The sequence below is a fragment of the Hylobates moloch genome, unplaced genomic scaffold, assembly GCF_009828535.3.
Source record: "Hylobates moloch isolate HMO894 unplaced genomic scaffold, HMol_V3 SCAFFOLD_13, whole genome shotgun sequence".
Taxonomy (NCBI): domain Eukaryota; kingdom Metazoa; phylum Chordata; class Mammalia; order Primates; family Hylobatidae; genus Hylobates; species Hylobates moloch.
The window spans coordinates 58,996,344-59,021,628 of NW_026652288.1; the positions used below are offsets into that span (position 1 = coordinate 58,996,344).

The 25,285-nt window shown below is 35.6% G+C and overlaps 1 protein-coding gene across 3 annotated transcripts in view; it reads right to left on the reverse strand.

Annotated features, from left to right (window-relative positions):
* Positions 1 to 736: 736 nt before the first annotated feature.
* The window catches only part of NELL2 (neural EGFL like 2), a 369,728-nt gene continuing 345,179 nt past the window's right edge, over positions 737 to 25,285 (reverse strand). For all 3 annotated transcript variants that reach the window (XM_032173769.2, XM_032173772.2, XM_032173771.2), the window contains 5 exons: positions 24,723 to 24,863; positions 15,472 to 15,665; positions 14,167 to 14,343; positions 12,431 to 12,655; positions 737 to 1,449 (listed from right to left, as the gene is read on the reverse strand). In XM_032173769.2, the coding sequence (XP_032029660.1) occupies positions 1,399 to 1,449; positions 12,431 to 12,655; positions 14,167 to 14,343; positions 15,472 to 15,665; positions 24,723 to 24,863 (788 nt within the window). In that variant the 3' untranslated portion in view covers positions 737 to 1,398. The remainder of the gene's footprint in view (positions 1,450 to 12,430; positions 12,656 to 14,166; positions 14,344 to 15,471; positions 15,666 to 24,722; positions 24,864 to 25,285) is intronic.

The following is a 25,285-nucleotide window of genomic DNA, read 5'->3' on the forward strand; positions in this document are numbered from 1 at the left end:
TTCAGTAAGGTGACACACCAAATCATGGCAGTGGCCAGGCAGGAAGGGAGCTAGCAGAATAAATATCCAAACTTGACCTCTTCCTAATATGCCAGCTGTGTTTCCTGCTGCAGTATAATTTGAAACCAGACAAGAATCAAGAGGAGGCCGGGCGCGGTGGCTCACGCCTGTAATCCCAGCACTTTGGGAGGCCGAGGCGGGCGGATCACGAGGTCAGGAGATGGAGACCATCCTGGCTAACACGATGAAACCCCGTCTTTACTAAAAAAATACAAAAAAAAATTAGCCGGGCACGGAGGCGGGGGCCTGTAGTCCCAGCTACCAGGGAGGCTGAGGCAGGAAAATGGCGTGAACCCGGGAGGCGGAGTTTGCAGTGAGCCGAGATAGCGCCACTGCACTCCAGCCTGGGTGACAGAGCGAGATTCTGTCTCAAAAAAAAAAAAAAAAGAATCAAGAGGAAAAGGAACCCACTATTAGGGTCCGTATAGGTCAGCCACCCCAGGATGCACAGCAGGGTAGAAAGGGTGAGACTGAGGATCTAGAGAGGAAGAACTAATTTATCCATCACATCTCTTATTAGGCATATCATTTCCAATTTGGAAATTTGGAAATAGCAACTTTCAATTTAGAAATAGCATAGCAGGAGTTTACCATCAGCAGAACTAGAATGTAATTTTTATAGTGAATCATCTGTGGAAAAGAGGAACATATTAAACAAGATACTCAGACTCACATGTGTTATAAGGTAAGAGAAATATTTATTTAATTTTGCACAAGAACGAGATTATACTGAACAAATTCAACCAAATAATATTAAGTGCAGTAAAACAAGGAAATAGGGATGACTTTTCTTGTTAGAAAATATTAAGTAACCATGCCTGTGCATTATTTTTATCATCACAATAACTTGTTTCAGATTTCTTTTCAGAGTGTGCACTGTACATAACATGTTATAGTTTCTTTGCTTTACTTCTGAAAATATAATTCATTCACTGCCTGACATTTTATTTCTCGCAGTGAGGAACCTAACTGATTCGTGAAGATTCTGATCTAGAGGAAAATTTTCTGCACCAGTGAAGCTAGAGGCTTTCACAGATCCAATGGGCTCAGGCTTTCTATCCAGGGTTCAGGATGTCACGGTGTATACTGTACGCCCATTCTTCTACACGGTGATGTGAGACACAGTAGAGGCAGACTTGAGGTCTAATTTTGCCCAAATAATTTTCCTTTTGTGATTTTGTCAAGCTCCACAAATTTCCTAATTGAAAGTTCACTCAGCTATTAACAAAGCTGCATTTAGCTGCCCACAAATCACCCAATTTAAGTTTTAACTTTTTTTTTGGTCTTTTTAATGAAAGAACATTCTTTTAACAGAAATCTCCCATGAGACAGTTAACTTCACAGTTCCTGAAGGCACTGTGGATCCACTGAGCAACAGATGTGGCCATTCTAGATTTAAAAAAAGTAGAAAGAAAAACAGAGTATGAATTTTTAAGCCATTAGTAAATGATCACATTTATTGATTGGTACTTACAAATAAAACTGTATAATTTATTTCTGCATTCCTAAAAATTCAATGGCCCAATCACTTTTCATGACTCTACTATTGCAGACTCAATTATTATGCCCATTGTATTTGTGGGAAGTCATAAACTGGCTTTATTTACTCATTGGCATCCTCTGTATCACATTTGTTCTTTTATTTATTTGCAAAATACGTACTGAGTCTATGTAAGCACTACGTATATTAATAAATAAAGCAGACATAGTCACTACCCTCACAGAGCCGGGTTTGCAGTTTATCTGGGGAGAAAACTAGTAAGTCCCATGCAAACATATAATCAAAAATTGTGAAAAGTGCTAGAAAGGTACTATGAACTAAATATTTGCATCCTCTTAAAATCCACATGTTGAAATCCTAATCCCCAGTGTGATGGTATTAGGAGGTAAAGCCTTTGAGAGGTAATTAGTGAATGAGGGTAGAGCACTCGTGAATGGGATCAGTGCCTTTATAAAAAGATGAGAACACATGTGTCCTCTCTCTCTATCTACCATGTGATACAATGAGAAATGGCCATCTGCAAACAGGAAGTGTGTCCTTGCCAGATACCAGATCTGCCAGGGTCTGGATCTTGGAATGTGAGAAATGAATTTCTCAGCCTCCAGAATTGTGAGGAATGAATTGCCGTTGTTTAAGCCACCCAGTCTATGGTATTCTGTTACAGCAGCCTGAGCTGACTAAGACAAAAGGAAATAAACTAGGTGGTGGTGTGAGATTAGTAAAGGACTAGCTACTTAGTCAGTGTCCAGGGTAGACTATTCTGTGAGGTGATATTTAAACCGAGACCTGGAGACTGCATGAAAAGGTGGCCAAACGCGCAGGGAACAGCATAAAGAGAGGCTTTGAAATGAGAAGAGTTTTGTGTAGTTAAGAAACTGAAAAAAAGCTTCGGGTAAGAATTTTCAGTTAGGGAAGAAAACTGTGGTGATGAAATAGGATAAATAGGCAGGGAAGGGCCAGATATGCATAATTAGTTTTTGATATAAGGTATGAAAACAATATAGTGTTGTACAAGAAGAAAAACCTTCTATCCTATTCTTTTGATTCCCTGCACTCTTACTTTTCTCAACCAGCTAACTGATACCATAATGTTAATATCGTTTTTAAAACCGTGATGGTGATAATATCCCTCCACTCCTTAAGCGTGTACTCTGTGTCAGACACTTTGCCAGGCATTTAAAATACATTATCTAATTTCAACCTCACAGCATTCCCAGTGGGATTCCTATTAATAGTCACACGTTTTAGATTCAGAAACTGAAGATCAGAAAGCTTAAATATCATGTCCAAAATCACACAGCTAGTAAATGGTAGAGCTAGGATTAAAACTCAGGCTAGCCTGACGCTAAAATACATCCTCCATTATATAGTTTCTCTCAGAAAATTGGCTTTTGATGCTTGAAATGCATTATACTTTAATATGATAAAAATCAAAAGTGTCTTTGTTTCTATAAGAGGAAACTTGAAAATATTTTGATACTCTAGCCTTTGCTAAAGCACACCAATGAGGAAAAAGCCAGTATATATCCAAGAAGAATATCATCAGTTTAACTTATTTGCATCTTTTCTAACTTATTAAGCTGAGTTCATATTCTGGCAGTGACAGACTCAACCATTTCTTAGACCTCTAGTGGCATTTTAAAGTTTTTGTCATCATATCTCCAGCCCCTAACATATTCCTAGAGACAGAACTGTTCGATTGAGACTTGTAGAACTCAGCTGTGCCCCAGAATCTCCAAGATGCCCCAGGCTGGAACCACCTTTGCCTCTCCTGTCTGACAAAGGCCACTTCGAGGTGCCGGCTCAGACGCACAGGTTTTCTGACCATAACCAGGTCACACGATCTTTCTTAATTCATTGGCCCAATAAAGTGATGGGTGTACAAGTTCCTGGGAATATCAGCTCCTCAAATTATATGGCTTTGGAGCAGAAATATAATTAGGGAATTTCTGGAACTTTCCATCACTGACTATGTGCAATTAGCATTAAAACCCTATGGGGAAGAAACCATTAGTATTGCACCCATAAGTATGTCTTAGGAAGGGATTCTTTGTTTTCTAAAATCTTCCAGGAGTATGTTGCTTATTCCATATGGATATGTTCTCCTATAACAGGATTCTACAAACCATATCAATGGCAGCTCCTTAATTAGGGAAGCATGGACAACTAATAAAATATCCTACTTGGGTCCCAGTTTTACTGATAGCATAGTTTCTCATATAAGACTAACCCTCCTATAGATAACAACTATAAAGTCTGAACAAAATACAAAAATAACAATTGAAAGCAATGGAGAGTGTCAGGCAGACACCACAGCAGTTTCAATCTTTGAAAGAGGGAAAATGTACTGTGTGAGTGTTGTTTTCACTTGGTATTTCCCCTTAGGGCACTCCCCAATCTGTGCAGCTTGAGATAACTATAAGGAAAGCAGAAAGCCACAATCTCACTGAGGTGTCAGAGGACAGCTTGGGGGTTGTCAGAGTGGCTGGAAATTGAGGGGAAAATATCTATAAAAGAAGAAGTGAATCAGTAAACAAACTCCTTTCAAATCCTTGGCTGATCTTTGAGTTGCAGAAGAGATTCTGAAGAGAAAATCAAGACAGCCACAGTTTGAAGGTTGAAAGATATGAGAAGAGCTTTCAGATGCTGCTCACTGAAGCAGTGCGTCAAATCTGTGTCCTTCTAAGATATAAAGGATTGATAAACAGTTTAAGTTTTCCTTAGACTTCTATCTCTCACCACCTACAAAAGATCAACTAAAAATGGATTAAAGATTTACATGTAGTATTAATACCTGCAACTATAAAACTACTAGAAGAAAACAGAAGACAGATGCTTCAGGACACAGGTCTAGGCAAATATTTTATAGGTGAGAACACAAAAGCACAGACAACAAAAACAAAAATAGATAAATGAGACTATATCAAACTAAAAAGCTTCTGCACAGCAAAGAAAAAATCAACAGAATGAAGAGACAACTTGCAGAATGGAAGAAAATATTTGCAAACTATTCATCTGACAAGAGACTCATATCCAGAATGTACAAGGAACTCAAATAACAGCAAAACACTGCAAGTAATCCAATTAAAAATGGGCAAAGGATTTGAATAGATATTGCTGAAAAGAAGTCATACAAATGACCCACACATATATTAAAAATGCTCAACATCACTAATCATCAGGGAAATGCAGGTTAAAACCAAAATGAGCTATCATCTCACTCCAGTTAGAACAGCTTTTATTAAAAAGGAACAAATTACAAATGCTGGTGAGGATGCAGAGAAACAGGAACACTTGTGCACTGTTGGTGGGACTGTAAATTAGTACAGCCATTATAAAAAACAGTATGAAAGTTTCTCAAAAAACTAAAATAGATCTAACATATGATCTAGCAAACTCACTACTGGGTTTTTACTGAAAGGAAAGAAAAAATCAGTCTATTGAAGATATATCTGAACCCCCGTGCAGTATTTTTCACAATCACCAAGATATGTAATCAACCTAAATGTCTACCAACAGATAAATGAACAAAGAAAATGTGGCATATATCTACAATGGAATACCATCCAGACATAAGAAGAATGAAATGTTGTTATTGTCAACAACATGAATGAGCCTTGGAGGACATTATGTGAAATAAGCCAGGTGCAGAAAGATACATACTACATGTTCTTTCTCATATGTTGGAGCTAAAAAATTCATCTTATAGAAGAAGAATTATGGTTATCAGAAGCTGGGAGGAGTATGGGGAGAGGAGGATAGGAAGATGTTGGTTAAAGTATACAAAATTACACAGCTGGATAGGAGGAATAAGTTCTAGTGTTCTGTAACACTGTAGGATAAATATAATTAATAATAATTTATTGTATATGTTCAGAAATCTAGAAGAAAGGATTTTGAATGTTCCCACCACAAAGTAATAAATGCTTGAGGTAAAAAATACCCTAATTACCCCGATGATTACACACTGTACATATGTATCAACACTCTGGACCTCCATAAATATGTGCAACCACTATGTGTCAACCAAACATAAAAGGAAAAACCAAACAATTCAAGCTTTCCATTGAAGGCCTAAAAGGGCCATGATTAGGTGTAAAACAATACCTAAAGATTAAGAGATTCATGCTAAAACTAAAGGTAAATTTGAAACAGACCCACCTAACTGGTGTAAAGCCAACCTCTAATAAGTGCTAGGTTATTGGCCAATAATTTACAACCTGCTAGAACAAAAACAGTCTTCACAAGAGGCCAATGGAACCTATGGCCTATAAAACATGTCATCCATCCATCATATCCAATATATTATAAAAATTAATAGACGTGAAGAAAAACAGGAAAATGTGGCTCCTAATGAAGAGAAAAAGTAGTGAATGGAAAATGACTTGAAGATGATACAGATGTTGTAATTAGCAAAGACTGGAAAGTATCTATCATAAATATGCTCAAAAATGTAAAAAGATACAGTCATAATGAATGAATAAATGGTAAAACTCGGCAGAGAAATTAAACTATTAAAAATTAAGTGGAAATTCTGGAACTGAAAAATGCAATATCTGAAATGAAAAGATTCACTGGATGAACCTAATAGCAGATTAGAGATGGCAGAAGAAAAAGTCAGTAAATTTGAAGACAAAGCAATAGAAATTATCCAATCCATAAAACAAAGACAAAAAATATTGAAATAAAAATAGAACTTTAGTGACCTTTAGGATAATTAAACCATCTAAGCGAATGTTTAATTGGAGTCTCAGAAAACTATGAGAGAAAAAAATGTGGCAGACAAAGTATGTGAAAAAACAATGGCTCAACTTTTCTCAAGTTTGGTGAAATGACATCAACTTAGATATCCAAAAAGCCCAGCAAACACCAAAGAAAATAAAGACCAAAAAAAAAAAAAAAATTAGATCTAAGTGCTTCATAGTCAAACTACTAAAAACAAAGATAGAGAATCATGAAAGGAAAAAGTAGGGGAAAAAAGAAATACTGCATACAAGGGAATAAAAAAACAAATGATCACTGTATCAGAAACAATGGAAACTAGAAAATAATAGAATATCACCTTTAAAGTTCTGGAAACAAATCTGTCAATCCTGAATTCTATATCCAGTGAAAATATTCTTCAAATATAAAGACACTTTCAGATAAATAAGAGTTGAAAGAACTTGTTACTAGCACACCTGCAATAAGGAAAATGCTAAGGAGTGTTATTCAAGCTGAAGGGAATGTAACCAGATGGAGACTCCAATACGTAAGAAGAAATGAAGAGTACCAGAAATGGTAAATACGGTAGTCTTTCCTTATCTGCAGTTTAGCTTTCCACAGTTTCAGTTACCTGTGGTCAACCATGGCCCAAATAAGTGAGTAAAATGTATGATAAAACATTTTGACAGAGAGAGAGAGAGAGAGAGATCATATTCACATAATTTTTATTACAGTACATTATTATAATTATCATATTTTATTATTAGTTATTATTGTCAATCTCTTACCATGCCTAATTTATAAATTAAATTTTATTGTAGGTATGTATAGAAAAAACATAATATATATAGTGTGTAATAAGATTCAGTACTATTGTGGTTTCAGGCATCCACTTGGAGTCTTGGAACATATATCCCTTGTGGAAAAAGGAGCGATTACTATATGTGAATAAATATAAAATATACCATTTTTCTTTTCTTAATTTCTTCAAAAGACATAAAACTTATTAAAGCAAAAATAATAACATGGAACTGTAGGATTTATAGTGAACAGAGTTGTAAAATATTTTACTGTTTTAGCACAAAAGCTGTGGGGATAAAATTATAATGTTGCAAAGTTCTTATATTTTATATGAGTAGTATAATACTATAATTATAATAAGTTAATGATATATATTATAATCCCTAGGACAACAAATAAAATAATAATATGAAAAGTTATAGTTTAAAATCCAATAGAACAATTTAAATAAAATAAAAATGTTATTAAAGAAAAAGAAGGCAGGAATGGATAAACAGGTGTATAAAATATAGATGGGACAAATAGAAAACAAATGACAAAATGGTAGTCCTAAATCCATCAGTGTCACAAATTACATTAAATGTAAATAAACACAACACTTTAATAAAAGACAGATTTTCACACTAGGTGAAAAATAAGAACAATACGTTATCTATTAAAAATGCACTTTAAATATAAAACTGTTGATAGATTGGAAGTAGATGAAAAAAACAATATACTATGTGGCTAAATAAATATCAGACAAAATTAATTTCAAGTCAAGAAGCCCTCCTAGAGATAAGGAGGGACATTACATAACAACAAAATGGTCAATTCAACAGAAGATGTAAATGAGTACAAGCTGTGTAATTCAATTTATGTCAAATTTTATAACAGGCAAAGTGAATTTATTACAAAGAAATAAAATTAAGGTTGTCTACTGAAAGTAGGTATTACCTGAAAGGGGATCCAAAGGCACTCTCTGGAGTGTTGGGTATATTCTGTATTTTGATTTATCAAACTCATCAAACTATATACTTAACTGTGAATTTCACTATAATAAATATTACCTTGATAAAAATGAAAATAAAAGTGACTCACTGAAGCTCAGTCTGACTACTAGGAATAATAAGCACCTACCATCAAAACTCATAAAAAGTAATTATTTTTATATAGTGACACAGTAAAATAAGTTTCCTTAAGACCCTGCTATTTTTGGCTATATTTATTGTTAAAGAAGTCCTTGCCACTCTTCATGCTAACCTTTGAAAATCAAGATTAGGAGACAGTCAACTTTTAATTTTCAGCTACACTTATATTTTTAATCCTATTAATATCAATATTTCAATGTTTTAATAGAGTCCATTTCCTTTATTTTCAAGCTTTTTGTAGTTAAAGTGAAAATGTAATTATATATAATATTTTTGTTTGTTTTCATTATTATCATGACCAGTCCTTTTTTTTTTATTATACTTTAAGTTTCAGGGTACATGTGCACAACGTGCATAATATTTTTATCTTAATTTTTATTATAAGCATTGTGATTACTTCAACAGCTGAATAATAATATATAATCTTCTAATATGGATTAGAATATATTATATAACACATCATATAATTGCATTGTATACAAAGTTACTATGACTTATTTAACTGTTCTATTGTTCGATATTTTAGTTTCTTCCTTAATTCTGTATGACAATGTTGAGATGGATATTGGCATGTATATAGCTTGTTTCATATTTTAGATTATTTCTTTTGGTTAGATTCTCAGACCTGGGATTAAAGAGAACAACATATTTGTGTGTGTGTATGGGGGGTGTGGATAGTATGTGTTGCATTGTGTATTTTTTAATGATATTAACAGTGCACAAAAATAATAATTCCAGTATATTTCTGTCAGCATTAGAAATTATTATGAGAAACTTTTTTACTATAGTATGTGAAAATATTTATAATTTTAGTTTACAATTAAGGTTCAATTATTTAAAGGCTCAATGATTTCCTCTTTTATTTTAGTAGGTGTACTTTTTTAGTGAGTTGTTTATCCTTTGCAGATTTATTTATGGGGGAAATAATTGTTTTTTTAAAAAGTTTTAGAGGCAAGGTCTTACTTTGTCACCCAAGGTGGAGTGCAGTGGCATGACCATGGCTGACTGCAGCCTTCAACACCTAGGCTCAAGTGGGCCTTCTGAGCAGTTGGGATTATAGGTATGAGCCACTGCACCCAGCAGTAAGGGCTTTTCTTATTAATGTTTATGTTTTTAATCTAACAAAGAAATCAAATCTGCTGAAGCTATTTTTCTAGTATGTACTTGTGACTTTCTTTTTTTTTTGCTAATTTTATGTATCTATAAAAGCACTAATCTTTTCTTTGAGATATATTTTATCACTGATAAATTTTAAAAAGTATCTCCCTGCTGGAGTTTTGATAAATATTTAATTATATTTTCTTTATTTTAATTTATTTTAATATTTAACACTTTTTCCAGGTGGAATTTGTTTTGATACATAACATAATTTTTATAACTGTGTGTTATTTCCCTCAAATTGTTATCTAGTCATTCCATTATTTGTGAAATAATGTTTTCTTCCTCCATTGATTTGCAAAGTCCTGATCATATATTAAAAGTTTTATTTTAATATTGCTCATTTATAGGTATTTTTTCCATAGATCGAGTTATCTATTCTAATGTTAGAACAGAGGTCCACTGGCACAACTTGAAGTTTGTAGTTTTTGATAGATAAAGGCAACATTTACAAATGTGTGGTACCTACCCACCAACTACTTTCTCTTTCTCTCTCTCTCTCTCTGTCTCTCCTGTTCCCACTCCTGCCAAGTGAAGTGCCTTCCCCGAAGCAGACCCTGGTACTGTTTCCTATACAGCCTGCAGAACTAACTGTAAGCCAATTAAACCCCTTTTCTTTGTAAATTACCCAGTCTCAAGTATTTCTTTATAGCAATGCAAGAATGGCCTAACACAGTGTGCTACCTAATATGACAGCCAGTAGCCACATGTGGCTATTGTGCAGTTGAAATGTGGCTAGTGTAACTAAGAAATTAAAATTTTCATATTATTTAATTTTAATTAATTAGAATTTAAATAGCCACATGTGGCTACTGACTAGCATATTGAACAACAGAGTGCCAGATAATAAGCTGACAGAGAATAATTTCCAGGGGTGACTGTGTCTGGTTTTGCTTATCATTATACACCTGGTACCAGCACAATGCCCCACACAGTGTGTATTTATCAATTAGAAACAAATAACTCAGAGGAGAGTAGAATGGAGACATAATAAATAAAATAGTGCTTTCAAAGCACTAAATTGTAAAGAATGCTCACCTCTAATGCAAGACCTGAAGCTTGTTTTGCATAAACTTTATTTTCAAAATAACACAAAATAAATGTAATAAAAATGAGTATTTGAGATAAATTTGACAAAACTGAGCATATTTTTATGACTCATATTTAATAACAAGAGATAAAGAAAATAGTATCTAATAGTAACTTCTATGAATCAGTACTTATCTGACAGAAAGAAATGACTTTAATATCAAAATACACTTTCTGGAGTATATTCCTATCAAGAGCTGAGAGATTATAGTAGTTGTTTATAAGGTAGTGAATGACAAACTCATTCAAATTCTTTTTTTTTTTTTGAGATGGAGTCTCGCTCTGTCGCCCAGGCTGGAGTGCAGTGGCACAATCTTGGCTCACTGCAAGCTCCACCTTCCGGGTTCACGCCATTCTCCTGCCTCAGCCTCCTGAGTAGCTGGGACTACAGGCGCCCACCACCGTGCCTGGCAAATTTTTTGTATTTTTTAGTAGAGACGGGGTTTCACTGTGTTAGCCAGGATGGTCTCCATCTCCTGACCTTGTGATCCGCCCACCTTGGCTTCCCAAAATGCTGGGATTACAGGCATGAGCCACCGTGCCCGGCCTCATTCAAATTCTTTACCCCAGAAAACAGTCTGAGTTGTTTTCCTGACTATTACTGTATATATTTTTCTTACTGGAAATATCCATCTGTGCTATATTTCATTTTTGTCCATCACTCAATATATATTTTTGTCACTATTGTTCAGAAGAATAATCTCACAGAAAGATTAAGGGTGTAAGAGGACTCAACTCTATTTGGTAATTAAATGTCAGAAAGTATTTCCCTGTTAGTCATTAGTGCTAAGTTTCAAGATATGCACTATTAAGTATACACATATTAAATATATATTAAAGGAACATTGCATATACATTATTAGTAACTTTTAGTAATAGTAACTTTTAAATTTGCTAATGCATTTCATAAAACAGCAGTAAATGTTCACTCAAAAAGCTCTGCTTGATTGACAAATTGCATTGATTGAAAGAACTAGAAATTTGAGCTTGAAATAGATAAAAATGGCATCGCAAAGCTTAAAGCATTTTATATTTCTTTGTCCTGTTACTTCAACCTGCTCTGGTAAGAATTTGTAGTAAGTGAATCTGAATTAAATTGCTCTGTAGGAAAAAAATTACAAAATGGAAATGCTCACTTAAAAAAATCAGAGCAGTTACAGATATCTGGCTATTTTATGCTGAGAAAAATCTGACACGTCTGCTATTTAGTTGTTACTGTTAAGCCTTCAGGTTATTTTAGTTTTAGTGTTGATTACAAAATTATGACTATAAAGCATAACGGCCACAAAATTAAATTTTTGTAGAAATAATAATCAAATTAGAATGCTTCCAACATTGTCACTAATCTACAAACTCTATATGCTCCGCCTACATTCATTGTATTTGTGCTCTCATTGAAGCAAAAGGCACAGAGCTCTACTTTCCAATGAGAATAAGGAGAAAGAGCTTTGTAATGGTTTCTCCCCAACTGTAAAAAACAGATCTTAAATTTTTCAACTCAATGTAACTGACCACAACAAACCAAGAAATATGCCCATCTTTGCCATATTGATTTCCACTTTGGAAAATATAATAAATCTACTTCGCTTATGTATCTTACGGACCTTGTAAAAGAACCAGCTAAAAATCAATAAAACAATATTGTCTCCTATCATGAAAGAAGAAACACGAGGTTTGTTGTTTCAGCTTTTTTAAAAGATGTGTACAGTTAGATACCTAAGACAATTTAAGTAGCTTGTTTCTATGCTGGTGATATAAATAACGGATCATTCTGGTTTTAGTCCATGCACTATCCTTGAATATACATCAGAGGGATGCCCATGACAGCCTTGGAACTAATAGAGCTGAGTGGCATTCCACCCACCTATGTTTGAAAAATAAACAGAAAAAAAAAACCCTTCCTATTGTTCAGGTCGAGCATATTATTATCTATGAGCCCTGGGTGCAGCTGGCAATGTGCTCACTATTTAAATTTAATGGGGTTTACCTTGCACTGGCAGAGAGTACACTCAGTGCCATGTTTGATCCAAGAGGACCCGGTGAAGCGAACCACATTCATCTCGTCCAGGCAAGTCTTGGTGATGTCATTGCGGATGGTGTCAGCCTGGCAAGGGTCTGTGACACAGCGCGGGCAGCACTCATTCTCTGGGAGAATGCTGAATTCACACTCCACATCTGGGCAAGGCAGGGGCCAACAATCAACTTCCCCTTGCTACAAGGAAAACAGATGTGCAAGGGCAGAGGGAGAGGGAGGAGGAAATGGAGGGAGGCCAGGAAGAAGCAGATGAGCAGTGTTTACTGAATACTCAATTATTTGATTGATATTTAAACTTAGATCTACAAAGCCCATGAATCTTTCAGGGAATCTATTAATACAAAAGCCCTATCAGAAGGATGAGTTCTGTATTGCAGCTTGATGTTGAAATAATCTTCGGGATTTAAATAACACCAATAAAACAAAAGCAAAAATCACTTATCTTAAAACAATAAAATGTGCATGCCCCTATCTTTCCCATGACAAAGGAGAGAGATTTCTATTTAACGTTTTTGCCCATGTGATACCTTTTTGATTCTTTTGCTATTTTTTCTAACCTATTATTCATTCCTTTATGCATAAAGAATGTTTTGTCCATTTACAAGAAAATAAACTAAAATATGAAGGGAATATGATGGTTTTTCTTTGTTCATTTATATATTTTTCAGTGTAGAGACTATGAAAAAAAAAAGAAACAAACCTTAGGAATTGATTTCATTCCTTTTTAATTCCACACAGGAAAATTGTGTGAATTGGATCTTTTCAAAAATGTAGTTCCCACCTGTTTCCTATTTTCTTCATAATTCTGAATCTCATGGTTTGGGAGATGAAAGCAGCCTTCAGGTACAGAAACTGACCTTGCTCTTTCCATTGATTTTTGGGTTGAAAGTATAAAAAGGAAGGAACAAAAAAGCTTTGCCTTAAAAATAACCTCACACAAATAGAAAGAAACTGGCCATAACTTTAAAAGTAGCATCTTCTGTGGAAGTTTCCACTATAAAGACACATAGACCAATTTTCCTTTTTATTTACACCACTAGAAAGAAACAAGAAAATCGTTCAACTGAAAAAAGACTTGATCAAGTCATTACTTTCTTCTTACTTATTGTTTCTAGTAAAAGTTTTATAAATATATAGAGAAATTCAATTCTAATATATATTTATTGCATATCCATATTATGTGTGAAACAAGGTGCCCACCAGAAGCATTGAAAAGAACAATCTTTAGCAGTTTGCCAGGGGCGGGGGAGGGGGAGTTGTTTTGTTTTTTAAGTCTAAACATAATTGATAGAAATGGGTTAACAAAAGTTCTACTTGGAAAAAAGAGTATTTTTTTTATGAATGCCATTGTTCTATCAATAATTGTCTTTAAGTTAGCCTAAACTGGATAGGAATGGAGAAACTAGGAGAGTCTTTTCTTCTTTTGAGCTATGGAGACACTCCTGAAAGAGACATACCTTACTGTCAGTGAAAGACTGTTCAACACCTTGTACCACATCTACCTCAGAATATTCCTTCTTGGATTGTGATCGTGTAACTATCACCTCATCATCCTAACCAGGCTCACTTTTTATAACTGTCAACACTGTGGCCTGGTGCTAGGTATTGGCAGATGGGGAGGGCGAGGTTGCTTCCCTATTTAGATTCTGGGCCTAAATTTTCTTTCCACTTCGTGTAGCTAAATTTACCAAGCAGCGGCACTGTTGACAATTCTGGACCCAGGTGTCACCACTGTTGTATAAAGTTTCCCCATTTTGATGGAGGCACTGACTACTAAGCCTTGGGTCACATTCAGGGCAGCAAAAAAGATCAACTGTGGGATTCTCACAGTCACAGACCATCCGTCGACACATAACGAATCCATTCTGTATGAAAAAGAAAAAAAGCAGTTACCAAAAACCTCCATTGCTCAATACAATAACACACACACACACACACACACACACACACACACACATTTCAGAGGGTAACTTAGAAGCTGAAATAACTCACACTGCTTATCCGATATAATAAATTTTCTTTAACATTTCTTTTTTTAGCTAACACAAAGAAATCATCTAAGCTGGAGGATTTTCAGTTTCCTTTCCACATACTACTCCTCAAATGACCAGAAAATTTTTTTTTTCAGAAATGACCAGCATAAAATAACCACTGTGTATACAAATGTCTTCATTTATATATAAGTATATATTTGTATATTAGTATGGTAAGTTGCATACTAACTAAATTTTGTTTTGATTGAGGATATGTGCTTTAATATTTCATAGTTAATAACATATATATTACTAAATTTCTGGAGTATTTAAAACCTATGTTTTTGTATAAACTGTTATCAATTTCTTTTATGACAGTTGAGTTTTTGGTACATAATATTATTCATCCGAAAATAATTTGAGCATTTATTATAACTAGGTACATATGACAGAATACCTATCTAAAACTGAAATATAGACCAAATAAACATTTTTCACTCTTGGATCATAGCATGTTCATTCTGACTTTATTTATGCAGTCATTCAAACATGATATTGTGACTAGGAAAAAATTAGCATGGTTAGTAATAAAATTTTATCAACATGTGGATAGATAAATACATTGGTATATCCATACAACGAAATATTATTCAGTATTAAAAAGAAATGGATTACAGATGTAGGTAACAATATGAATGAATCTCAAAAACATAATGTTGAGACAATGAAGTCAGACACAATATAGTATATACTATATAACTCCATTTATATGAGGCTTTAGAAAATACAAATTTAATCAATAGGGTCTGGCTGCAGTTTTTGCCTGAATCTAGGGTTGTGGGACTAACTAGGAAAGAACATAGGCAACATTTGAGATAATGGAAGTGTTTTGTTATATTAATTGTGATAGTAGGTAAGTGGATGTACACATTGTCAAAACTCATCAAACCATATACACACTTCAAACATATGCAAATTACAACTGAATAAAACTGATCAAAGTTTTTTATTTATACCAACCTGACATGAGCAAACAGAGCACCTGTCATTTTCCAACACCCAAATCTGACCATTGTGCTTAACTTTTCCATCATGGATGCAGTCTCCTGTGCAATTCTTTCCATGAGGACATCGACAATCATATCCGCCATCCAAATTGAAGCAAATGGTATCATTGGCACAGCTGTGTCTCCCAGTCCCACACTCATCAATATCTATAGATAAGAAAAAGTAGCATGCAATGTGCTTAGAATATGTGCAGTTTCAAACAACTGCAATCAGGCCAGTTGTCTCCTGACATAAGGTATTCAACTGTAAATTAATTTTCATCTTACTGGCTTGCATTTGTGATTAAATGTTGACTAAAGCAATGTTAATGATGGGGATTTCACAGGAAAATATTATCATGTTTGATTAAAAAAATCAGGTAACCTTGGCTAGAATTTCAACTTTTATATCTCTGTAAATAACATTAGGCTTTATGAAACATTTACATTTTTGAGAGTAAGAATATGACTCAATTTACCAAACAAAAACAGTTTAGCAGTGGAAATTCTAAAAGTGCCTATGATACTTTAATGGGAATCTCATCCCCAGTGTTAAACTGGTGATTATAGAAAAATCCCTTCTTCGTGGGGGATGAAATGTCGTGAGATCCCTGCAGCATTTTATGCAATATCAAACCTTATTCTTGCGGCTGCACCTGCCCCCCTCCATGAGGCTCTTCCCGTTGTTCTGCCTAGGTGATCTTCCCTTGCACTCCAGGCATTTTCATACGGTCCTTAGACCTTGACTCTCAACCACAGAAGGGCAAATAATCATCAGCAATTACCATCTCTCTTACAAAGAAACCACTATTTTTTAACTTTTCCATTTCAGATTATCGTTTTGTCCCCTGCCTGACTCAATTGGCAACTGTCCATACTTCACCTGGCCTCACCTATTTCATGACCATCACAGCCCAAAGCATTTTCATACAGATGAAAAGCAAACATATCGTGACCCACAGATCAGGTCCATAAGAGGAGATGGGATTCATTTCTATTTACCCCCGTAATTTAAAGGTCACAAGCCAAAATACATTTCAGAGACATGGTATGAGTGGCAATAAGCAGTTATTTCCCATTTCATCAGTTGCCTCTGAGTAAAGGTCAAGAAAGAAAGAATTAAATCATGGCAGAAGTGGGTTAGAGACAAGATGGAGTGTATAGCTTTTAACTAGGGTGCTGCATACTGATTCTCCTTGAAGATTTTAAAAATAAAGTTTAGGAAATATCTTTATCAAATTATTGGACTTCAACATTAACTGAAGACTTGGACTAGTTAAAACTTGGCAATTTTAAATTTCTTATATACTTAAATTCTGCCATATATGTATTCCTGAAAGTAAGCCACAGGACATTTTTTTTCTGTTTGCCTTGATTTTTATTAGTTCCCAGTTCAACAAAACTAATGGATTGGATCAATAGCCGAAAAAGTGATTACAGAGCTTTATTAAGCTTGATTTGTTAAGGATAATATAACTTATTATTGTAGACTATGATCAGAAAGAAAACTGCTAGCCAAGATGAGGATATATATTTTTTTAATTAAATACTACGGTTAATGTGTATTTTTTCAGATTAGAGAAAATTTTTCTCTTTGTAATAAAAATTTAATTTTATAAGCTAGTTTTATATTTGGTCTATTCGGAATGATACGGTACATCTGATGAGTTGATATTTGTCTCCCATTAAATATTTCTAGAATTAAGAATTATAATAAGCCAGAAAAACATAAATGAACCATAGTTATTTGGTCTCTTTGACAACAAGCTCTACAGACATCCTTACTACACAGCCTTTTTATGGTCTACTATAAGGACATTATTCCATGAATGGCAACGGCTGAATTTTTGCAATCATTTTATTTTGCTTGACACTTTAAAATAAAAGCTGTGTTATCAGATAATACTTTTTTTCCCCTGATAGGCAGAAAGATTCCACAGGATTGCTGCAAGGGACAAAGAAGAGATATCCAGGCACAAGACGAATATGTATACTTAAATAAAGCACATCTATAATAAAGAAATAGAGTAAAAAGTTGCTCATAACAATGGTTGGCACGTACTTGTTATACCTGGAAAAATGTGTGGGCAGATGCATCATATGGACTAACTACAACCTCTTGCTATCCAAGGAGTTTGAGTTAGTTTGAACTCAGCTTGCCTTTTCTGCTTATTTACACTGGCTCTGACAATGCAGACACTTTTCCCAACTAACTGGTGGTGTAGAATTTTGGAACCCATTTTTACACTAGTTTGGTTATAACAAGATTCCCAAATTAAATAGCTATACAAGATGTGTATTCTGCTTTGAAAAACCTATCATGGCATATAAAAATTCCAACTTTAAAAATATTGATAACTCCTTTAGTGAGCAATTATTGAAGAAATAGTGTTGCTAAATCCATTTGTCAGTGTCAGTTCTCATGTAACTTGGTCTAGCAGAGAATTTGACACAACTTACTCCCTCTCCTTGATAAATTTTCCCTACTTGCTTCCTGTCACACTGGTAGCTCTTCCTGGATCTTTTTTTGTCTATACATTCTCTAGGTTTGGCAATTATACTATGATTAATATTTAGCCATGCAAAGAGTAGGTAAAGAGTGGTCTAGAATGTTTTTGAGGCAAGAGTGTGCTTGAAGGCCCAACGTCTAGAGCTGTCAAGATGTGCTGGAGAAACAGAAGTGCTGGTATGACTGGAATGTTCAGTGAGAGAGCAGAGTAAACAGCATGTAGCTGAAGAGCTACTCAGGGCCCAGGTAAAGGTCATGTTAAGAAATCTGAACTTTTTCATAAAGCCAATAAAATGTCATTTTAGAGAAATGCAAAAAAAAATCGCAATCTGATTTTCATTTTAGACAGGTCCCTTTGGGTTCATTTTGGAAAAGAGATTTGAATGGATTAGAATTTGGAGCCAGAAGACCAGTTAATAGACTGTTTCCTTGGTCCAGGCAAAAGATGATCATACAATAAAAGCAGAGTCTCATAGTGGTTGGAATGTACCAGACTCTGAGTACTTTTCATATAATGATTTATTTAATCTTCACAACAACCCTCGAAGATATAATTAAATTTTGATTCTCACTTTATAAATCAGGAAATTGAGACATAATACTGTTACATAACTTGCCCAAGGTGACACAGCCACACAGCCAGTAGGCCCAGATGGGAAGTGAAGCAATCATGCTCTAAGCCTGTGTTCTGAAGTACCATGCTACACTGAGTTATAGCAGTGGGGACGCATAGAAAGAGACAACAGAGAGAATTAACACAACATAGTGATTTGTTGGCTTTGAAGATTAGACAGAGAGATCAAGAACGATGTTTAGATTTCTGGCGTGGAAAATATGGTTGATGCTATTTATGGAAAGAAGAGCAAGATTTTGCTGCGGAGCAGAAGAAGGGGGAGGGATGAAGGCAGACGTGTTCAGTTTAGGACTGGCTGAATTGCACTTCCTCTGGGCTTCCACCAGAGCTGTTCAGTAAGTAGTTGGATATGTGTGTGTGGGGCTCAGAAAATAGGATTGGGCCAAAATGTGGATTTGATGCAGATTACTTTCATCATCTCCTTTCTCAAAAAGAGCCCTTCATACGCAGGTTCAAACTTCGTAGTACAGTATTTAGAGCTATTTCTTGTTTGCAATCATTTTCCCTATCTGGACTTGGCAATAATCTCATCATACTTAGCAAAGTCCTAAAGCAAATACTAGGTACTCTGAGAAGCCTTCCTTGATGCTAAAGAGCAAATAATTTCTCTTTGTTCCTTCGCAGCATGACATTTATATTTTTTCTCAAAATCAAATGCTTTTCTCAATCACAGTGTTGGGCTTGAACAGAATATTTAAAATACTATCATATAAACTTCATTTTTTTGGTATCAAAAGTTCAAAAAACTTCACCAAACTTAAAGATTGTCCAGAAATTAAAGCAATAATGGGACATGTGGGCATAAGCATAAGATATTTATGCGAAAAAAGATACTGGACTGTGTCTCAGGGAAAGACAAAATTTTAGGCACAGTGGAAATGGGGGATGGATAAGGAAAATAGGACTCTGGCCTGTTACTTCAGGATGAAATGTCTAAATCTCTGAGATAAATGGATGAGTAAAACAGCAAACACTTTGTATGAATGCAGCTTATAAACACGTATGTTGTAGATCACACAACTGTAACCTAAAAAGTAGTGACACAGTGAAGTTATTTATCCATGCCTTCAAGTATGAGTCTTACACTTCAGAGTAATCGTGAAGCTACCACTGTGGCTTTGTCTACTTTCTTCCCCCCAGCAACAGAAAAATAGCACCTTCTCTGATATAATCATACTCTTAAAATGGAATCCTTCTAAATACTAATATTACAATTCTACACATCATGGAAATTGCAGTAAATGGAGAGTTGTTTAGAAGTATTCTTTTTATCTTTTTTAAAAAATATAACTTAGATGTGTTCTTTTAAAAAATTCCTTCATGCCGGGCATGCTGGCTCACGCCTGTAATCCCAGCACTTTGGGAGGCCGAGGCGGACGGATCATGAGGTCAGGAGATTGAGACCATCCTGGCTAACAACAGTGAAACCCCGTCTCTACCTGGCTAACACGGTGAAACCCCGTCTCTACTAAAAACACAAAAAATTAGCTGGGTATGGTGGCGAGTGCCTGTATTCCTAGCTACTCGGGAGGCTGAGGCAGGAGAATGGTGTGAACCCGGGAGGCGGAGCTTGCAGTGAGCCGAGATAGTGCAACTGCACTCCAGCCTTGGTGACAGAGCGAGACTCCATCTCAAAAAAAAAAAAAAAAAAAAAAAAGAATCCTTCAGAGCATGTTGTCCTCTGACAGAGTAGTAGGTTTTTCTGATAATCTTTATAAATTTTATTGGTAGACAATGGTAGAATCATCTTTCCAGAAGAGTGGTGTTTTTTTTGTTTTTTTTTTTTAATAAGGTTTTTCACTGCTCTGATGTTTGTGGGTTTTCTTGAAAGGCCTTTTCTATGAAGATGAATCCTCTACTTTGCTGTCTTCCAATTTGTAATGTGTCATTTTGATGTTTAATTTAATTACCATTGTTACTTTCTGGGCTGAACACTCGTGAATGCATTAATTATGTTTTATCCTAATCATTATTATGTATCTACTTTTAACTGCATATATATATCCACTATATGTCATACTAATATCTACATTCCAACACAGGTTATGTGCCTAATGCGTTTCTAATGAAGAGATTAACTATCTATTATTTATCTCAATCTTTTCATTGGACAAATAAATGTATCATCTACTGTGTGCCAGACACTGTTCTAGGCATCGGAGATATGATAGCTGACAAGCAAACACAAACTATGACCTTTGAAGCTTACATTCTAAAGCAGATAGTAAGCAAGTAAACACATAAATACCTACTATAATTTCAGGTGACTTTATAATTTCTATCAAAAAAAGTGAAGCAGGGTAAGTGAATAGAGTGTCAGAGGTGGGAGACTATTTTAAATTAGCAGTCCAGGAGAAACCATTTGAGAAGAAATTTGAATTAAATGAAAGAAGAACCATGCAAAGATCTAGGGGAAGGGCATTCCACCTAAAGTGACAGTACATGCAAAGAAATCTGTTTCGTATATTTTAGAAATGGTAAGAAGGCAAAGGATGCATATCATGTGAGCTCTTGTCCACCATGGTCAGGGTTTGCATATTGCTTTGAGAGAGGTGGAGAGGCTCCAGGAGTGTGCACAGAGGAGTAACATGATCTAACTTCAGTTTTAGAAGAATCACTCTGAATGTTATCTAAAAAAGACTCTAGGGGAATTGGGTGTGGAAGTAGGAAGACCAGTTTGGAGGCTGCTATAGTGGTTCAGGCAAGAGGTAGTAATGGCTTAGATTAAGATGTTAACAATAGAGGTGGTGAGGGGTGGTCAGACTGGGAATATACTTTGAAAGTTGAAACTTGAGATGTGTTAATGTATGGAATGTGAGATATGAGGAAAGGAAGGAAGGAAACAATGACTCTAAGATGTAGTTCTGGGCAACTATGTGAAGGGACCTGTAGGACTTAGAGAGTAAATGAAAAGCTCTGTTTTAGCCATGTTAAGTCTGAGTTGTCTATTAGAAGTCCAAGTTGAGCTACCCAGTAGGCCACTACATGTAGAATCTGCAGCCAGAGCAGAGGTCTGAATTAGGGATATATAGATGGCATTTTAAGCCATGAAACTGGTTGACTTAGGGATTGAGAATGGATAGAAAAGACCGACAAGGCCTGAGCCCTGGGGCATTTGAGAGAGTGAAAGAAAAGGCCTGTAGGAGAAAGGAGAAAAACCAGGAGAGAATGGGGTACCTGAAGCCAAGTGAGGAAAATTATGTTTCGAGAGAAAGGAATGATCAACGGAGTCAAATGCCTGAGTAGTTGATCAAGGAGATAGTAATTGATCAGTTAATTTGGCAAAGTGGAAATTATTAGTAATCTTGAAAGAAAAGCATTGGCTGGAGCAGTGAGACTAAAGTGTCACTGGAAGGAAGAAGGCAGAGATAACAAGTATTGAAAGTTTTTTCAAGGAATTTTGTTCTAAAGGGGACAGACAATTGGGAGATATGTCTATAGAGTCAGGTGACGTCAAGGGAAGTTACTTTTTGTTTGCTTTTGTTTTGTTTTCAAAGATGGCTGCTACTTCTGACTCTTCGAATACTGATAGGAATGATGCAGTAGAAAAAGACTTAACTATATGGAAGAGAAAATTAATATTATATGGGCAGAATCCTTAAATAGTTGACAGAGGATGAGACGCAAGATACAATAATGAGTTTGATTTTTGATAGGAACGGGGCCACTTCCTCCAATAAAAGAGGAGGGAGAAAAAGCAGCAGGTATATAGAAATAAATGAGCAGATATATAGAAATAAATACATAAGCGAGTATGGGTCGTGGTGGAAAGTGAGGCAGATCTCTTTTGACTACTTCTGTGTCTCAGTTAAGTAGGCACGCCATGACAGAGAATAAAGAGAAAAGAAGCAGTATCCAAAGTCTGAGGAGACTTAAGAAGTTGTGAAATGGCTGTTAATTGGAAAGTTGGAAGGGAACATAACTAAAGAAATGAAGTAGGAATGCTGGACAGTGCTGATGGCCCTTGCAGTAGGTAGCTTCTGAGATGGCCCCAGTCATCCTCACTACTTAGTATTCAAGCCCTGGTGCAATCCCCTTCCCTTGAAGGTGGGATGGACTTATTGACTTGATGCTAACAAATATAAAGTGTGAGAAGTGATGGAATGTCACATGTGACATGAGGTTATAAAAAGACTATGGCTCCCATATTGGGCATCTGCTCTTGGATTGCTTGCTTTAGGGGAAGCAAGCTCCCACGCCTTGAGGAGTGGCCCATGTATTAAGGAAATGAGATCTGCCGATAGTCACATGAATGATCTTGGAAATAGATTCCCATTCCCCCCATTACCACCACAGACAAGCCTTCAATGTAAGAAGACCACAGTCCTGGCCAAGAACTTTACTGCAATGTCAAGAAGGCCCTGAACCAGAGCCACCCAGCTAAGCTGTGCACAAATCCCTGACCCACAGCAAGTGTGAGACAATGTTTGCTGTTTTTAGCTGCTAAGTTTTGAGAGTAATTTGTTAGGCATCAATAGATAACTAATACAACCCACTAGAGATTTGTGATCATAAATTTGAAAGACAGTGAGTTTAGTTACAAACTTAATGTAAGACAGTCAACAGAGGTATGTGTATTTTCCTACTCACATCCAGATGCACAGAAAAAAGTGTGCAAGGATACTAACCCAAATTAAACATAGGTAACCCCTAGAGGATGAGTGGAAAAGATGGGGAAAGGGGGGAGGTGAAATGAAGATGCATATTCAGCTTTAATCCATATACAGGCTTCTGTATGATTTGCATTATTTATAATCAGCTTATATTCATTCTTTATGTGCATCATTTTTTTAAAAGATGATCTCAAATTCTATAAAATACAAACAAAGTAGCTTATCAGGGAAGAACAAAGTTCCAATGTCTGATCTGTCTTGAAACTATAATCTGTGGTTCCTGGCATTCTCTCCAGGGCTGGAAATGTTCACTCTGGAACATTCGCCAGTGCAAGATAAAGCTCTCAGACCATATTTAAGTGGTAACATGCAAATGCCAGGTTTTAGCCCCCCATAAGGCAACAGCATTCCCATTCCTAGGTGGAAATCCTGATGAATACTCTGCTCAAGCTCCAGAGCTTGTCTGCTGCTGGCAAAACAGGCTAGAAACCTTGGCATCCATCACCCAAGTCTGTTTCACTTGTCTCTTTGTGAAAATCCTTTGAGGCACAAGGATAAAAAACATCTTATCATTTAGGTGTCAAGTATCTTTAGGTTAGATTGTCAAAAGCTTTCATTGACTGTGTCATCTTAACCCCATTGTCCTCTCAGGCTCTATGAAGGTGTAAATGCAAATGGAGAAAATAATGAGTTCTCAAGTTGTGTTTTGTTTTTCATTCCTATGCCAAGACTTCTGATGGCAAACTCTTTCAGTGTGGGTAGTTTCCCTGACAATTATTCACGGGGCTCTGCTTGCTCTGTCTGCCTGGTTTCTAAAAATCATGCCCCTTCAGTAGAGGCTACAGAGGAGCAGATTTGTCAATCCGTTGAAAATAATTCAAAATTAATGGTAACTAATTGAATATAATCTGATTGAATTTTCTACTCCTCTTAGATTGAAAACGTAATGGGAGCAGGGACCATATCTTACGTATCCAACATTCAACAATCACTAAACATCTCTTACTTTGCCAGGCAAGTGTTATGTTAGGAATAGCCCTGAGTAGCATGCATTAGTGTACATCATCCTTGTCCACATCATCATTGCATTTCCTCTATTCCCGTTTTCCCTCTATCTTGCTTTTCTCATGTATTTTTGCTACCTGTTTTTGGATCAGATGCTTGCATGCTTTCGTTTTAAAAAATTTATGTAATACTACATGTTTTTTCATTCTAAAAACACCATTTAACAGTTGCAAGAATCCACAGAAAACTGGGTTAGTGTCACAAACTTTAATTACCTAAAAATAACATTAATTACCATAATTAGCAAGAAAAAGTTAGATTTTAACACATTTCCAATCACTGTTGTATAAACATATAGTAAAAACACTAATAACATTGGCTCAATGTCTTCTATTTATAGCTTATGATATATTCCTCAAGTTCAAGAGAAGTTCTTAAATTCTAGGTCTTCTCTTTGTACTGACCTTCACACGATTCTCCACTTGGTGAAAACATCCCATTGTCATGGTAGCCATCTCTGCACTCACAGTGGTACCATCCAGGCAGATTAATGCAATTAGCACGACTGTCACATTGAACAAAACCATCAGAGCATTCATCAATGTCTGGCAAAAAAAAAGAGGGATTTTATAAAATTATTTATTTTCTTTTAAAGAAAGTAGAATATTCTGCTACAAGGCTACTAAAATTTTTAATGCCAGCAAATCCTTGAAACTGGGAAAAGATAAAATTAAGACAGTCCACTTGTTTGTTAACAGCTATACAGAAAGAATGTAGTGTTCTTAGTAACAGGAGAAACATCTAGAAGGCTTCTTTGATGCAAAAGGCATTCCACTGCAGAAAATGGAAAGAATCCATATGTGATGGTCATTAGTGCTGCTCACCAAATATTTTAGCTCTTCTAGACACAAGCTAGGATTATGATTCTCCAGGCCCTTCAAGTTAGGTATGGCCACGTGATAGGTGAAGTCTCACTTAAGCCAGTTAAGGAGTGGTAAGTGTCACCTCTATGCAGAGCCTTTAAGAT